This window comes from Myotis yumanensis, unplaced genomic scaffold (assembly GCF_028538775.1).
Source record: "Myotis yumanensis isolate MYYU_CA2020_CCGP unplaced genomic scaffold, mMyoYum1.0.hap1 SCAF_4, whole genome shotgun sequence".
Classification (NCBI taxonomy): domain Eukaryota; kingdom Metazoa; phylum Chordata; class Mammalia; order Chiroptera; family Vespertilionidae; genus Myotis; species Myotis yumanensis.
This window is the reverse complement of record NW_027223755.1, coordinates 102008340-102025384: the sequence shown is the minus strand read 5'-3', so window position 1 is coordinate 102025384 and position 17045 is coordinate 102008340. Positions and strand designations below refer to the sequence as shown.

General features: G+C 38.8%; 1 protein-coding gene across 1 annotated transcript in view; it reads right to left on the bottom strand.

The window, feature by feature from the left end:
• Positions 1 to 2466: 2466 nt before the first annotated feature.
• Positions 2467 to 17045, bottom strand: part of MEIOB (meiosis specific with OB-fold) — a 29885-nt gene continuing 15306 nt past the window's right edge. The window contains exons 5-14 of the mRNA XM_070411603.1: positions 15509 to 15581; positions 12756 to 12951; positions 9911 to 10011; positions 8943 to 8995; positions 8762 to 8857; positions 7936 to 8037; positions 7249 to 7402; positions 4676 to 4859; positions 3877 to 3963; positions 2467 to 2754 (exon numbers count right to left, since the gene is read on the bottom strand). Of these exons, the coding sequence (XP_070267704.1) occupies positions 2644 to 2754; positions 3877 to 3963; positions 4676 to 4859; positions 7249 to 7402; positions 7936 to 8037; positions 8762 to 8857; positions 8943 to 8995; positions 9911 to 10011; positions 12756 to 12951; positions 15509 to 15581 (1157 nt within the window). The 3' untranslated portion in view covers positions 2467 to 2643. The remainder of the gene's footprint in view (positions 2755 to 3876; positions 3964 to 4675; positions 4860 to 7248; positions 7403 to 7935; positions 8038 to 8761; positions 8858 to 8942; positions 8996 to 9910; positions 10012 to 12755; positions 12952 to 15508; positions 15582 to 17045) is intronic.

Sequence of the window (17045 nt, the reverse complement as noted above, 5' to 3'; positions counted from 1 at the left end):
GGGCATGTACCTTGGTTGCGGGCACATCCCCAGTGGGGAGTGTGCAGGAGGCAGCTGATCAATGTTTCTCTCATTGATGTTTCTGACTATCCCTCTCCCTTCCTCTCTGTAAAAAATCAATAAAATATATTTTTTTTTAAAAAGGGAATTAATTAGCAAACTGGCCACCTATCGATTCTGTGAGGAATGGGGCTCCCTCCTCCCCCCTGTCAGCGTCCGGGGTGCAGGAGAATGGGGTTCCTGGCTGGCAGGCCACTGACAGCAAGCTATCCAACAGTGGATTCTGTGAGGAATGGGGCTCCCTCCTTTCTACTGTCAGGGTCTGTTTTGAAGGTCAGCCATGACCCCTGTTGGGCCAGACCCAGAGTTCTACCACACCATGGCCTCCACCTCAGCAACCCAGGACTGACTGCTGCTGGGCACTCCTGGTGCTCTGAGGGTGGGTTCTTCCCTCAGGCCACACGGGAAACAGCAGGGGAGGGCGCAGCCCTTGGCAAAGCAACCCAGGATTCAGTGGGTCCATGCTCCGAGGGCGGGTTCCTGCCTCAAACCCCACCCTCACCAGAAACAGCTCCAGGAAACAGCTCAGGGGAGGGCGCAGCCGTTGCCAAGACAACCCCTGCAGGACTGACTGACTTCTGCTTGGTCGCGGTTCTGGTGGTCGTGATGAACACCACCCAGGGTTTTTATATACGTAGATTTACAAAAGGGGAACTGCAAAAAAAAGAAGCTCAAAGCTGGAGACAATCCTGGAAGCAACAAATGGGTTTGAGCCTGCAGCCACAGAGCTTGCCCATGAAGCCACCTCCAATTCTAACTCCTCTAACTGGGCCTTCATATCCAACCTGTGAAATGGGCAAACTAGCAGTACTTGGCTAAATCAGACACTATAAGTAAAGGGCTTATTACAATACCAGTCACATAAAAAGCACTTAATAAGGTTAGCTATTAATGTCTATAAACTTATCCCAAGGAATAAGCTATTGGGTGTTATTCCAGTGATGGGCATGGGGTTTCCTACTAGTTAAATGTCACACTGAGAAGGCACCAAAGTAGCAGTGAGGAGGTCAGTCAGAGCCCTCTGCCACCCGGCTAGGGCTCTATGGTTGCAGAACACTGGTTGCTGCATATGCACCTACTGCAAGAATGCCTGTATTAAACACCTGTATTATATGGTTAAAACCAAGTAGTAAAAGAGCAAAGCAGCTGAGGCCCATGAACTGCAGGAGCCCAGACAGTTGGTTGAGGCACCCTTGGCCCAAGCATTGGTACTTTGGGACCCGCTGCTAGCAGTCAGGGCACCAGGAGGCCTGGCACAGCAGCTCCTGGCACCATCTTGGCCAGGCGTCCTTCCTCGTCTCCTGTGCTCTTGAACATGTACTCTTACTTAACTAACAAAAGATTTGAATGTGGCTGCCAGTGGATGCCTTCACTTCTCTCCCGCCCCCCTATTCCCCATGGGAAGGGCATTGTCCTTGAACCTCCACCACTTTCCCTTTCCTTCCCTGTCTACCCTCTTGATTCGCCTTGCTTAACACGCCCATTTCACAACCCAAGGGAGAAAGAAAGGAAACTCTCATTGGGCACACTTGCTGTTTGCACAACTAGGTCAAATCCTTCATTACTTTACTTATTACCATAATTGGCACACTAGCTGTCAACTCATATCCCTCCTCTATGGCTGCCTATGATAAAAGCCAGATGAAACATTACTGACAAGGAAAGTTTATTTCCCAACACCAACTTTATAAAAGAACTTCATATGCTTTTTCTTTTCTTTTTTTCTCACTCCTATAGTGGGTAAAATGTAGCCTTCTGAAGTGCCAGACCCAAAAATGTTGGCATAACCTCCCAGACTGTAGATCAATGCTAACCATGTTGGTGGGTCTGTGCCCTGAAGCAACTCAGCATGGTATGGTGCTGAGGAGAGTGCTTTGGGGCTCCTACAAGGATGACTGAGGTATAAGGGAGGCTGTTGTCCTTCTATCCAAGCAGGCCTCCCACCCTTCTAAGTGATGGGCATGGGACAAGGCATCACTCATATAGCTTTTTAAGTCGGTCTCCCCACAGTTGATTTAGACTCATGTCAACCCTGAGTTAGCAAGCCTTCACAAGCATTGGGTAGCGCCAATGTATCACCAGAGCAGGCAGGAGATTTGCAAAGCTCCATGGTGTTTCAAGCAGTTGCACAACATTGCCCACAGACTTCTGCTGTTCCCACTGGGCCCCTCATCTGGGCCCTTGCAGCTCCAGGAAAGCAGACTGAGCCATTGGCAAATTCTAGGTAAGTTGTTTTTAGAGGTTCTGATCTTTCCCAGGGAAATAAAATAAAGAGGAAAGGGGCTTAAGAAAAGAAATCAATCTGAGGGAAAGATTAAATTTGTTTATTACTCATGCGAACATTTTCCAACTTGGGAAGAGAGAAGGCCAAGCTGGTAGAAATGGCCTTCTAAGAATTGAGCTCAGGTGAGATAGATATTTAAGATTTACCCCCAAACCAACTTCAGGAGGAAACAACAATTTATAGAAACATTTTTATCACATTTGAACAAAGTATATTTTATCTATAATTTTCAACTCATTTTCCATATTAAGGGGAGTTAAAACTCATATTCTTTTTCAGAGTTTATAATGATATCTGATTTAAATATTTCCTTGTCCGGACAACTTCCTACTTGCCTCAACAGGATCTGCAAGCTTACATGAGATCACACTAATTCTCAATCTACCCCTTGCTCTGTCTGATAAAAAAACCTGTAGGTAGAAAAGAGAGAGAAAATTAGTTTTAAAGACTACCGTGTATATAAAGTTGAAAACCAATTACCAGAACAGAGAATGCAATAGAGAACCACAATGAGTTTTGCTTACAGCTGTTAACATGTCGATTCAAGTTCTAAGACAAAAGAGTTCAAGTCTCAGGCAGAGTTCAGTAGAGAAATTATAGATCTGGCTTTTGTAAAAATCCATGTCACTTTTTTTCATGACATTTCTCTTTGGTAGGAAAGTTGGGATTTCAAATCCAACACATAGAAAAATAGGGCTTAAAATATGTTTAAGCTACCAGTTGTGATCGACATTAACCTGGAGTAGTAACATAATCTGTTAGGCTACAGGAATATGATGATGAAGTTTATTAATAACTAGAGACCCGGTGCTTCAAAACTGTTAAGAGTGTAAAGGAGAAAACATTTGAGAACGATGGGAGGAGAGTAATAATGTAGGCAGTAGCCCTATCTCACCTGTGACTTGGGGTTAGTGGCAACATTTCTTGGTCTCATTTTCCTCATTTGCAAAACAAGGGGAATTTGGGTCACTTCCCCTTACACATTTAACACAAAGATTCTATGAACCTCCACCACTGCAGTGTTATTGGTGCTGCAGGAGTCTGATCGAGTTTTAGGATTACAGAATTCTAGAGGCTTAGAGAAGTTAATTAACCTCCCCAGGTCACACAGGCTGAGGAATGGTGGAATTGGAATTCTTACTTGAGTCTGTCTCATCCCAGCATCTAAGCGTTTAACCATACGCTATTATATCCTGCTCACTGAAGTAAGGAGATTGCCACTTCAAAGCTGGAGACGCTCCTGGGTTTTGTGGGTGGGGCAGACCCATCTTGACTCTAAAGCCAGGTGCCTAATCTTGGAGTTAACATTACTGGGTATTTTCTTTGTTGACCTATTTATTTGGTGTCATTTGTAACTACATTATGCTATATGAAAAAAACCTGATTACTTCCATTGTTTCTACAGTAGCCAAATCCTTCTGCACATCTGGGAATTGGGCATCATTAAAATAAGAAATTATTTACTTGGTCAAACTCTAGGATTTTTTTTATTTGAATATATAGAATAATATAGCACTGTAAAATATACTAACTTTTAAATAAATTTTGCTTCTTTCCAAAAGAAATTGCCACTTTAATGCTGTTTTCTGTTCATCCGTCATTGCAAGAAATTCATTTACCTGATTTAAAAAATAAATCAAACAAGTATTTCCAAAGTTTATATAGATAACTCATCTTAACAAGGTGAAACATCAATTTTCTCACTAGAAGTGGAATTTTATTCACAGTAATTACAGCTCAATTCTCTTGATGGAGGAGATAAGGTCAGATATCTGCTCTAAATTGAATTTCTGAAGCTAATTGGATGGGTTAGCACAGAAAACTCCCCTTGATAAACTGGAAATCACTTGGAACTGAGGTTTAAAGGTAAACTTCAGGAGCTGGTTTTAACAATAAGAAACAAGTGCCTATCATCAAGTGTACAATCTAATCTCTAAGTATCTGCTGCTGCTGTCCTACAGCGGCAGATGGGGAACATTCGTGGCTGACTTTCTACAGCTGAGTGTGTGAAATATTGCCAAACCCTCCTTCTGGAAGAGCTACCTCATAACTGATTGACATCTTCAATGTGTTGTTTTGCCCATTGTTATTTGACTATATAAATGTCTCTGTCATTATTCCCAATAATATTAGCTATGATTTCAATATACAATATGTAATTATTTTTTCATTAAAGAAAGCAATGTATATTTAAATCAAGATTGATTTTTCACAGACCTCTTTATTAATAAATTAATTGCTATTAAATGGTCACCAAAATAACCTATGTTGTAGAGGAAGAAAATCCAATTTGGACATATTTCCAAACATGGTTTCTTTTTTGCTATTTACCGTGCAGCCCAAAGTCTCCTCAGCAACATTTCCTGTGAGACTACAGGAATGGAGGGTACCCGTGTGATCAGTAAGATCAATTAGCATATCAAAGCTGAGAAAAACGGATTTAAACTTCGAAGAATCTTTGTTGCAAGTTGTACAAATGCTGGATGCTTCATTTACAATGTAACCACAGCTTGAACTGAAAAGAAAGGAAGGACAATGATAAAATGTGAAGGCCCTAAGTAACAAATCTGCTTTCCAGCAGAATTATCACTTAAAAGCCTAAATCAGAGTAAGTAATTTCAGAGTGCTCAGCACTGCGCAGGATACAAGACAAACATAAAATTACAAGGAATAATTCCACATGTGTTCTCAGTCTTTTTTAGAATTTGTGATTCATTTGGAACTGGCTCATTGTCCTGCTTCCTACCTTCCTCCATGCTGGTCCTGCCCCTACTAGGGCCTTCCTTTCTTGTCCCCCCACACAACCTTAACTCCTTCCCTTCTCTGAACAGCTGCAGAATTTATACTTCAGCACTGACTATATCCTGTCACATCTTATTCCTTGTTATTGCAGGCATGTCCATCTTATATCCCTGCGGCTGTGTTTTAAGGGCAGGAATGGTGTCTTGTGACTAGAAAGTCTAGGTTCCACAAATGCTCACTTGATGGTACTTACTAGGTCTTCTGTACACCTACAGAAAAACCGTAGGGTTAGGCAAGTTCACACCTTAAATGCTATTATCACTACTACTGACACATTCACCTCTCTTTAAGTGGTAATTACATGCTATTTCATATTTTTGAAGCAGGTCTTACTTCAGCCAATTTGGAAAGGACTAATTCAAATTTCCCAAGAAAAGCGAGTGATCTGAAGATAGTGGTTTCTTATCTAGCCACAGATCACATTTAAAGTAAATGTTAGATGCTTTTCTTCACATATCAATACGAAAGCTGTAGGAAAAAATGAGACAAAAATTATTTAAATTTGTGAAAAATATTTTTCAAAAAATAACTGCCTTACACAATAGCCTCCACATTAATTTTTTTCAACTTCAATACTAAATCATAAAGTGTTTTTAAAATCCATAGGTCAACTGCCCTGGCCAGGTAGCTCAGTTGGTTAGAGCATCCTCCCCATACACCAAGGTTGTTGGTTTGATCCCATGTCAGGTCATGTATGGGAGGCAACCGATCATGGTTTCTTTCCTACATAGATGTTTCTCTCTCTCTCTCTCTTTCTCTCTCTCTCTCTCTCCCCCCCTCCCTCTTTCTCTCTCTTCCTCTCCCTCTAAAAAATCCATAAAAACATACCCTTGGGTGAGGATTAATAAAAAATCCATAGGTCAATATCTTGACTGTGGTCATAGGCAAATAAACCTATACATGTGATAAAGCTATACAGAACTTAATATACCATGTGCACACAATGACTGCATGTCAATCTGGGTAAATTTGAATAAAATAAGTGGATTGAGTCCAGCCGGTGTGGCTCAGTGGTTGAACATCAACCTATGAACCAGGAGGTCATGATTTGATTCCCAGTCAGGGTACATACCTGGATTTTGGCTGGATCCCCAGTGGGGGGGCATGCAGGAGGTACCCAATTGATGAATCTATCTCATCACTGATGTTTCTATCTCTCTCTCCCTCCCCCTTCCTCTCTGAAGTCAATAAAAATACATTTAAAATGAGTGGATGGAATTAATGTAAATATCCTAGCTATGATGTGATACATTGGAGGAAATTGGTCAAAGTGCACATGGACTCTTTCTATATTATTTCTTAAAACTCCATGTTAACCTAGAACTATCTCCATAAAAATTTCTATTACAAAAGCCCATAGGGAGATTTTCACAATAACATTTTAGACATTTCTTGCCAACTATCTTTTGGATAAGATTATTAATTCTTCTGGGGTTTACTTTTCTATGCAATAGATATTTTGACCTTTGAGTGATTAGAAATCATTTATCATGCAGTTGAAAACAATTTTTTTAAATGCAGTCACTTGCCCAGCCAGTGTGGCTCAGTGATTGAGCATCGACCTATGAACCAGAAGGTCATGGTTTAATTCCCAGTCAAGACATATGTCCAGGACGGGGCTCAATTCCCAGTGTGGGGCATGCAGGAGGCAACCTATCAATGGTTCTCTCTCATCATTGATGTTTCTATCTCTCTCTCCCTCTCCCTTCCTCTCTGAAATCAATAAAAATCTATTTTTTTAAATGCTGTCACTTGCTATAGAATGTGGCAACCAAAATAATTTTCTAATACATTATAAAACAACAATTTGTCATTCTAGTTAAAAGTTTCGGGCAGTAACATATCGTTACAGTTTAGGACTACAGATATAATTGCCTTTTAATTTAAAATTTTCTTTAAAAGACAATTAAAATCTTTAAATCTAAATAATTTGCCATGGAAACTTCAGTATACATTACTTACTTATACATTTCCCTCAAATGTATAACCACGGTGATGCCCAAGTAGAGCTTAAACTTTTATAGAACTTAAAAGTTTATTAACAATAATTGTTTTTTATTTCTTACAAGAATTAATTTGCTAAAAATAATTTGGCTGCTTACCATCTATTTCGAACTACTTTTGTAGTTTCACCATCAATGTTCAGTGTAGAAATGTAAGCATAAAGAATGCCATAAAAAGGATCATCTTTTCCTTCATTCTTCAAAGCTTTTACCTTTAATTGTTTAACTGTATAGACATCAACTATTGTATTTACTAAAAATGAAAAGAAGTTATTATAGCTCTCTCTATACATATACTAAGAATTACAAAGAATTATATCCAAATAGAAAAGCTACAGAGTTCAAATGAGAACATGTAGAAGCTTCAGTTAAGTAACAGAACAATTATTATACTTGCTATATTAAAACTTATTAATATAAATGGGGGGGAAAGCAAAAAACAATAAAAATGGGAAAGAATGAGAAATTAATGCTTATTAAAATGAAGAATTTATGATTATCAGAAGATGCCATTAGAAGAGTGAAAAGGCAAGCTACACAGTGGGAGATGATGGCAAAAGACAAAAGAATATCTAAAGAATTCTTAAAAATCAATGACCAAAAGAAACCATAGTCAACTCATTCTTTTTTAGCTTTCATCAGATTGGCAAAAGATTATAGAAAGCTCCAAGAGTTTTAAACTACTTTAAAAAGTGGAAATATAGCAGTTACACTATGTAAAACAAAACTTTATAGGCCCCAATTTTGGCCCTTTAAAAATTCAAATAATATTTAAAGATCACTTACAATTTATGGATTCTTCCAAATAACTGTCAATTGCATCATCCTGAGGATTTGTTTCTTTATTTCCTCTTATAAAATTCAATAAGATGTTAGCTTCTGGTGTCTCTTAAATTGAAAATGCATAATAATTAAAAATCAAACTGAATACTTTTTTTTTATTGATTTCAGAGAGGAAGGGAGAGGGAGAGAGAGATAGAAACATCAATGATGAGAGAGAATCATTGATCAGCTGCCTCCTGCATGACCCCTACTGGGGATGGAGCCTGCAACCCAGGCATGTGCCCTTGACCAGAATCGAACCTGGGACCCTTCAGTCCTTAGGCCGACGCTCTATCCACTGAGCTAAACCAGCTAGGGCATAACTTTTTAAATAACTGTGAAAGATCCAAAATTATTTTTAGCTTTTGCCCATTTTAATAACAAAAGGGAATAAAATTAAAAAATGGAAAGGGGAGTACATAACTAAGGGAAGTATATAAACAGACCTTTGTTAAAACAATCCCATTCTGGAAGTGTGTGGGAGGCAACCAATCAATGTTTCTCTTTCTCTGTCTGTCTCCCTCCCTTCTACTCTCTCTAAAAATCAATGGAAAAATATCTTTAGGTGAGGATGAACAACAACAACAAAAAGTCATATAAAGGTGGGAGCAGAGGGAAGTTGTAGAGGGGGTAATGGGGGGAAAGATAATTTTAAAAAGTCATATAAAATAATCTTTCATTTTTAATTCAAATGAAATCTAAGCTTTGTTTTCATTCTTAAATACACAAATATTGGAACATGTGATACAGTCATTTCCAAAGGGATAAAAAATTTCAGATAACTTTTTACCTGGATTAGTTGTAATAATGGTTTTTGAGATTACAGTTGCTGTCATGCAGTTTCGAAATTTGTCAAAATTTATTCTTACATCTGCGGCAAATATTACTGTTTGGGGAAAAAGCCATTTTTAAATTATTACATGGGGGGATAAAAATGACAAATATTGAACACAATTATTGCAGTATGATACCTGTTTCTCGTGGCACCCAGCTCTGTGCAAGTAGAATGGATTCATTATCCCAACTGCACATTAAAAAAAAAAAAAAAAAGAAGTGATAAAAATTGACTACATTAGAAAAAAACTGGCAGTAAACATTATTTACCAAAAAAAATATCTTAGTGCTGGGCTGACCCATTCCCCATGTGGTCAAAGGCACAAGTTAAAGATGGTTTCTCCTGCATTTTACAGAGTTATACTGTCTATTTCACAGAGCATTTAACATCTACATGATCAATCATTCCCCCAATACCATTAATCTTTAACAACTTCTGCTCCATCAATTCTTTCTTTTCCCATCACTCAGGTCACTCCTGGCTACTTGGAACTGAGTGACTACAAGTCTAAAGACTTTAAAGACACTTTTTCAGACTATAAGCGAGGGGCCCAGTAGATAATCTGCTCAGGGCACTTGAAGGATTGAAGGCTCATTTCAACTTTAGCGCCTTTTGGTACCCAGGCATCTGGAGTCTAAACAATGTCATCTAATACCCTACAGTACTCAGAATGTGGTCCTGCCCCACATCCCCACACCAGGCACCCACAGAAACAAGCCTATGATAACACTTGCTTTTCTATCATCTTTCCATAGTCTGGCTCCAGGGTACTATCCAAGAAATTATGGAAAATCTGCCATGTTCATTATTAATGGGACCTAATAAATCACAATTTTTAATAAAAGACAGTACAATAATACACTAGTCACAGTGCGTCCATCTAAATAATCCCATGTCATCTAAAGATCTCATTTTAAGGTAAATCTTACAGCACAGACTGTAATAAGTCAAAATACAAGAGTGAGGTTTATTTTTTAAATATCATTTCTCTCCTATCATTATTCCTCTCCTGATATTAAATCCATCATATTTTTGATAAAATAAAAATGTTCTGTCTTGATAATACTAGGGATTTCACATTTTGGAACAGATATGGGAGGTTACCATATCATTGCAAAAGAAGACTCCATCTCATCATAGAGCTTAACTTCACACCTCTGGCCTTTTCTTCGGTCTGATGTTGTAAAGTATTTTGGCTCTCCAACCTTAGAAATGGAAGGAAATCATTATTCTTCATCTATAATAGTAGAGGTACCTAAATATTTGTTGATGGAAATACTCAGATGTTTACCCTTTAAACAGCAAGTAAGAAACATCAAAATACAAGAATCACTAATATATAACTAGAGGCCCAGTGCACGAAATTCGCAGTTCGGGACCCCTTGCTCCTTCTGCCCGCCTGCTCACTGTTCCTTACAGCTTGGCTCACTGCTCCTTGGCGCTGCCACGGAGGCGGGAGAGGCCACTGCTGCTGCACTCGCCAGCTGTGAGCCTGGCTTCTGGCTGAGCGGTGTTCCCCCTGTGGGAGCGCGCTGACCATCAGGGGGCAGCTCCTGCATTGAGCGTCTGCCCCCTGGTGGTCAGTGACCATCATAGCGACCAGTCGTTCTGGTTGTTTGCCATAACGATCACTTAGGCTTTTATTATATAGAATTATATAGATGATTTAAAAGCATCTATCTCTAAGCTAGATGTATTTAACTGATGTTGTTAGTTACACAGTTTGAAGAGAAGTACAAATATATGTATTTTAAGTTAAGATTTTGGGGTCTTTTCAACATAACAGGACAAATGTTCCATGACAAGCCCATGGGTGGCATCTATCTAGGCTCATTGAGGTTAGAAAGTATATTTTCAACATCTGTGTATCCCCCTGGCTTAGTACAGGGCCTGGCACAGAATTCATGTCACTAAATGAACTCAGTCTCTCTGAGTCTCAATGTCCTCATCTTTCTAGTGCAGGTATGAATATCAATACTTCCTTTGTGCCTTTATAAGGACAATGTGGTGAGGACCAAATGAGGGATGTATGGGAAAGTGCTTTGACAATCTGATTCAATCCACACTATGTCAAAGCACTTTCCCATACATCCCTCATTTCCATCTTAAACATGAAGGTGAACTCAGGGACTCTTCTGTCAGAGGCTCAGGGGTTCTCACATGGAACAGCAGACACCTCTGACAGTCACATAGCAAGGTCCCAAGAACAGACTAACAACTGACTGCACCCTACGCCACTGTCACCACTGCATCTATTAGCAGGGCTGAGCTCCATGGGAAGGAGCTGAAGAAAGACTCACAGCTACCAGCAGAAGAGCAGTATCCAGAAAGAAAGTTGGAGGAAAGGACAGTCAGAGTATGAAAGAGGCCTACCATATCACAACAGGCCTCTTGTACAAAAAAGAAAATTGTACAAAAAAGAGTTTTAAAGTAAAGAGACCTAAGCAGAGGTAAGAAGGAAGAGAAAACAGGTTAATTAAAATGTGAAGAAAATAAATATAGGAGGGATGGAAGCAAAATGAGAGAAGTAAGGCAGTGAAAAAAAGAAATAATGTAATCCTATAGAAGAGGGTACCAGATTCATAAGGTGGAGGTAGGGGGAGATACATGGGAAAAGCTGTTGCAGGTTTTGACTTATGTTTATACTGAATGTTAGAAAATTCTTACTAAGTTATAATATAATGACATTATATAGGATTGCAGGGAAACTGAGAGATCATATCCTGCCTTTAAGTAAGGTTGGATCTAAATTGCTGAGAAATTGATTTCTCCTACTTTTCACGATTGTCATGTAAGGTGTTGATTCCTCCATCCTGGATTATATTGAGTGCTCACTGTGTGGCTGGCACTGTGCTAGGCTGGAACTAGAGTGATGAACAAAAGCACATGCCTCTCCATCAAGGGCCTGTCATCAAGTATAGTTGACACTCTTATTGGTTAGTCATTTAATACAGAAAAGCAATTACCAATTACTAACAACATTAACTACAAGTACCTAAATCAATTTCCTTTCTTGTGTGTGTGTCTTTTGACTACCATCATTCCATACATTGAGAGAAACTGATCTTGTCCCTTTAATTTTCTTTGTGTACTTTATTTTTTTTAATATATTTTTATTGACTTCAGAGAGGAAGGAAGAGGGAGAGAGAGATAGAAACATCAATGATGAGAGAGAATCATTGATTGGCTGACTCCTGCAAGCCCCCCACTGGGGATTGAGCCCACAACCCAGGCATGTGCCCTTGACCAGAATCGAACTTGGGACCTTTCAGTTCGCAGGCGGACGCTCTATCCACTGAGCAAAACTGGCTAGGGCATTGTGAAACTTTAATTTTAAGGTCCACCTCGTAGTCCCTGCCAAGTGACTCTAGTCTTTCCAAGGGAGTTCAAAACTTGGGCAATAATTAAGTAAGAGGGAGATTCTGATGTAACAAATGGTGAAACACTCCCAGTGCCCCATGCAGTGTTGTCTTTCCCTGCTTTTCACCACATGATGCTGTGCAGTAGGTCACCAGGCCCCAACTACAGTTCAGTTGGCTATTCTCACTCCTTCTCCCATCTCAGGTCAGCTCTGAAAACAGGCCCAGAATTGATTCCTTGATTTATACAACTTACACCCCTTTAAGTAACTTCATTGAAATCTTCAAGTCAATGAATTTATCCTTCCCATTTGCATCTTTAACCGAAGTATAAAAGGCTCTCATATAGTTAGTGGATCATTTATGAGTGTGTGCTGCATTTAACATTCAAATACGATTTTACGTTGCTATTCATTCACATATAAAATGCTACTTAACTTTTAATGAGAAGTGATACCATTTTCTTTATTCTACTGACTACTGATCAAGATACAAAGGAATATTTACTCCAGCTGGTTACTACTTTCCAAACACAAATTAAGTGATAGAACTTCCCTGCCAAATTGAACTTTGTTGAGGTTTAAACTTACCGACTTTACAGCTGCAAGCACATTAATAATTCTCCCATCAAGACTGTGTCCATTTGCAACAATATCACCCAATGAATAATAATCCCGAGATTCTTTAACAGGTAAGTGTATCAAAGAAAGTAACTTGGTGTCCACTTCATAACTGGAACAAACTTTTACTGTTGAATGATCTTCACTGAGCAATAGTTTACAGTCACTAAATTGTAAACACACACACACACAAAAAGTTACTATTAAATGATTTTTTAAAATAGAAAAATACTTCCAGGCTCATAGTTAAATTATTTTTATTGTAATTTAGACTAGATTAAGAAAATTTATACATTTTGCTCATAGAAATATTAAAAATGTAGTAAAATATTTTTGTCTGAAATATATTTTCATTAAGAAAATGTTTTGAGGACCAATTTGTGCCTGAGTGCTAAGCATACCAGCTGTCTGACCTTACCCAAAACTCTAGCTTCTGTTTCCTTCTCTGTGGAATAAAGGTATAAAAGCACTCTACACCATGTTTGTTATCTGTATTCAGATACAGCTTATATCTGTATCTCTGTAACACTGAGCACCCTTCCTACAGATTTTAAATCAAGGACTGTGCTTCACTTACTCCTGTGGTTCTCTGTACCAAGTAGATGCACAATATTAACAACTGAACTTGAATTGAGGCACTCCCCTTCCAGCCAATCAACTCCTAAGTCCCCTTCATGGAGTTAATTTCTAGCCCTCTAATGCAGGCCCTCTTCCCCCACTAATGCTTTAGGTATTTACCTCATTACTTCTCACCCAAACTTTGGCCCTGTCTCCCCCTACAGTATCCTCCTAAGGTAGCCAAAGTAATCTTCCTAATCCACAAATTTCAGTATATTATTTCCCATCTCAAAGACCTTTTGTGTAGCCATCAACAAAGAATAAAGTTGTTACAATGGGCAAAGCTGTCTGTGAAATGTTTCTGCTTCTCTATCAAGCTTTTCCTCCTGCCTCTCTCCTGCCCTTGCCCTATATCAGCCATATCAGACTATTTAGCTATGAAACTGACATTTTTAGAGCAAAAACAGTCAAACATCACCATTTTCATATGGTTCAACCTACTATTCACTGTTCTGGTAAATATCAGGTTTCATGTTTGTTTCCTCTTCTAAGAATGCTCTTCCCTCCACTCATTCACATTCATTCATTCCATAAATATTTATTGTGAGCCTGTTCCGTGCCAGACCATAGTCTAGGCATGAGGGTGAAGAAGATAGATAAGACCTTTGATCTCATGAAGTTCACATGTGTGAGGAGACATGGCATTTAATCAAATAATCTCAGATAGTGATTGGTGTTTTGATAACAAAAAGCAAAGGGAGCCCTAACTGGTTTGACTCAGTAGATAGAGCATTGGCTTGCGGACTGAAGGGTCCCAGGTTCGATTCCGGTCAAGGGCATGTACCTTGGTTGCGGGCACATGCCCAGTAGGGGGCGTGCAGGAGGCAGCTGATCGATGTTTCTCTCTCATCCATGTTTCTAACTCTCTATCCCTCTCCCTTCCTCTCTGTAAAAAATCAATAAAATATATATTTTTTTAAAAAGCAAAGGGAGAAGTCCTAGTAATGAACTGGAAGGGCTACCACAGAGTAGATGGGAAAGGGCTAAGGAGGTGATATTCAAGCAGACACTTCAAAGAGGAGAAGGAGCAAATGAGTCAGGCTGAGACTGGGCTCCACCTGAATCTGCCTCTTTGCTCAGCTTCCCACACCCGCCCCCTCCCCGCTTTCCTTACAAGGCTGCTCCTAAGAGCTCACCTTCAACAAACCATTTGCACAAAAATCCTCCTCCAGGCTCTGCTTCCAGAGAACTTGAACTAAGATATTAAGGTATGTGAGTAGAGTTATACTTTGATATGAAAATATACATATGTGACCTTCAAGATTTATCTTTTTTTCTCATTGTTCAGCTTTAATGTGACTAGAGTCACATTTTTTAAAATCTAAGAATGAGAATCAAAGTATTAAAAACAAAGTCATTTTTTTTCATGTGACCCTATATCAAAGTAAATTTTTTCATAATAAAAAATAAACATTTTGGCCCAGGCGAGTTTGGCTCTGTGGTTGGAGCATCTGACCTCGGATCGAAGGGTCTCGGGTTCAATTATTGGTTGATCAAGGGCACACACCTCAGTTGCAGATTGGACCCCTGGCCCTGTGTCTCTCTCATGTTGATGTTTCTGTCTGCCTCTTTTCTCTCTCTCCCCACTCCTTCCCTTCTACTCTCTCTAAAGAAAATCAATGGAAAATATATTTTCAGGTGAGGATAAAAAAAAAATAATAATAAACATTATGTGCCCTGACCATTGTGGCTCAGTTGGTTGGAGCATTATCCCCATGCACCACCAAGAGTCACAGGTTTGATTCCTGGTCAGAGCACATGCCCAGGTTTCGGGTTTGATCCAACCCACTCCTCCCCCTCTGCCCCTGTTGGGGCACGTACAAAGGCAACTGATTGAGGTTTCTCTCTCACGTCAATCACTCTCTCCCTCCCTCTCTCTCTAAAATCAATATAAAAAAATATATTCTCGAGTGAGGATTAAAATTAAGAATAATAAATAAACATTGTGAGGGAGAATTAAAGTCCTAATTTTCAAAATTAAGCCTACCTTTAGTAAGCTGCTCATTTGACACACAAAAACTCATTAATAATAATCATTCTAGCACAAAGCCTATTGATATCTGTGTTAATCTAGCACAAAGCTTATTGATATCTGTGTTAAATACCTAGGAGTTGCAGGGCTGAATTTTTCTTCTCTTTCTAATTCCTTTCTTTGGACCAAGGGATTTTCAATTGTCACTAAAACAGAGGGAAAAGTATGATGCTATTATAAAAACGTAACAGGTTAAATAAAAAACAAGTGTACATAATAAACATTATAATGTTATTTCTAATTTCTGAGTTAGAGTTAAATATCCTTCCCAATCATTTTCTTGTGTCCCTGGGAGAAACAGAATCCTGGAGTATGACCATCAACTGACCCCAGATGATATTTCTTATGCTTTGTGTTTAAATCCCAACATATGACCCACATTAACATTACTTTATCGATTAATTACACTGAGCATTTTATTTGATTACAAGATGCTCTTCTATATTTGATTTGATTACAGCATGCTCTTCTATAAACACTTAATTGATCTTCATCCAATTCAGAGTTGCTCTTGGAAAATAATAGTGGGGCAGAAAGAGCAATGCAAAATCTGAGTCCTGATTTGAGTTTAACAACTTAATAAGCTTATCAGCTAACATTTTAGGGTTTCCATTTCCTCATGGTCTATATTAGACCTTTTTGTGTTCTATTTTGCTAATTACTCACACAATCATTCCCTTTTTACAAATGAAAAAATTGAAGCTCACAAAGGTTAAATAACTTTCTTGAGGTTTTATATCTAGAAAGTAGTAGAGCTAGAATTAGAATTGTTCTGATTTAAAAATCTGTAATCTTTTCACTCTACCACACTAAAATCCTATTTAAATTTATAATCATTATTGACTTTACACTTTTAAAATCCCTATCTCATTCAACCTCACAACCCCCATCAACATATAACATATCATATACTGTATATACTAGAGGCCTGATGCTTGAAATTTGTGCAAGGGGCTCGGCCCTCGCAGTCAAAGCGGTTTGCCTTGGCCCTCGAAGCCCTGGCTTCATCTGGAAGCTCATCCGGAAGGACATCTGGAAGGTCGTTTGGCTGTCTGGTCTAATTAGCATATTACTCTCTCTCTCTCTCTCTCTCTATATATATATATATATATATACACACACACACACACTTTTTTTTTTTTTTATTTCAGAGAGGAAGGGAGAAGAAGAGAGAGAGATAGAAACATCAATGATGAAAGAGAATCACTGACTGGCTGCCTCTTGCATGCCCCTACTGGAGATTGAGCATGTGCCCTTTACTGGAATCAAACCCGGACCCTTGAGTCGGCAGGCCGATGCTCTATCCACTAAGCCAAACTGGCTAGGGCTATAACATATTTTAATACCAAAATATATCGTTAGCTCTGTATAACTAATGTTCTGGCATTTATTCAAGGAATGTTTCTAATTGTGTACTGGGCCCTGTGAAGTCTGTAATATTTTCTACCTTCAACTCCGTATGTTCAATTACTCTATTATTCAGTTAGAGAGATACTACACACAACCCTGAAAGTTAATAATACAAGGCAATATATGATTAGGCTGCTTCATACTACAATATTGGAGAGTAGTAGTTTATCTGCATTACCCTTCCCCTTCTTTTTTCTACC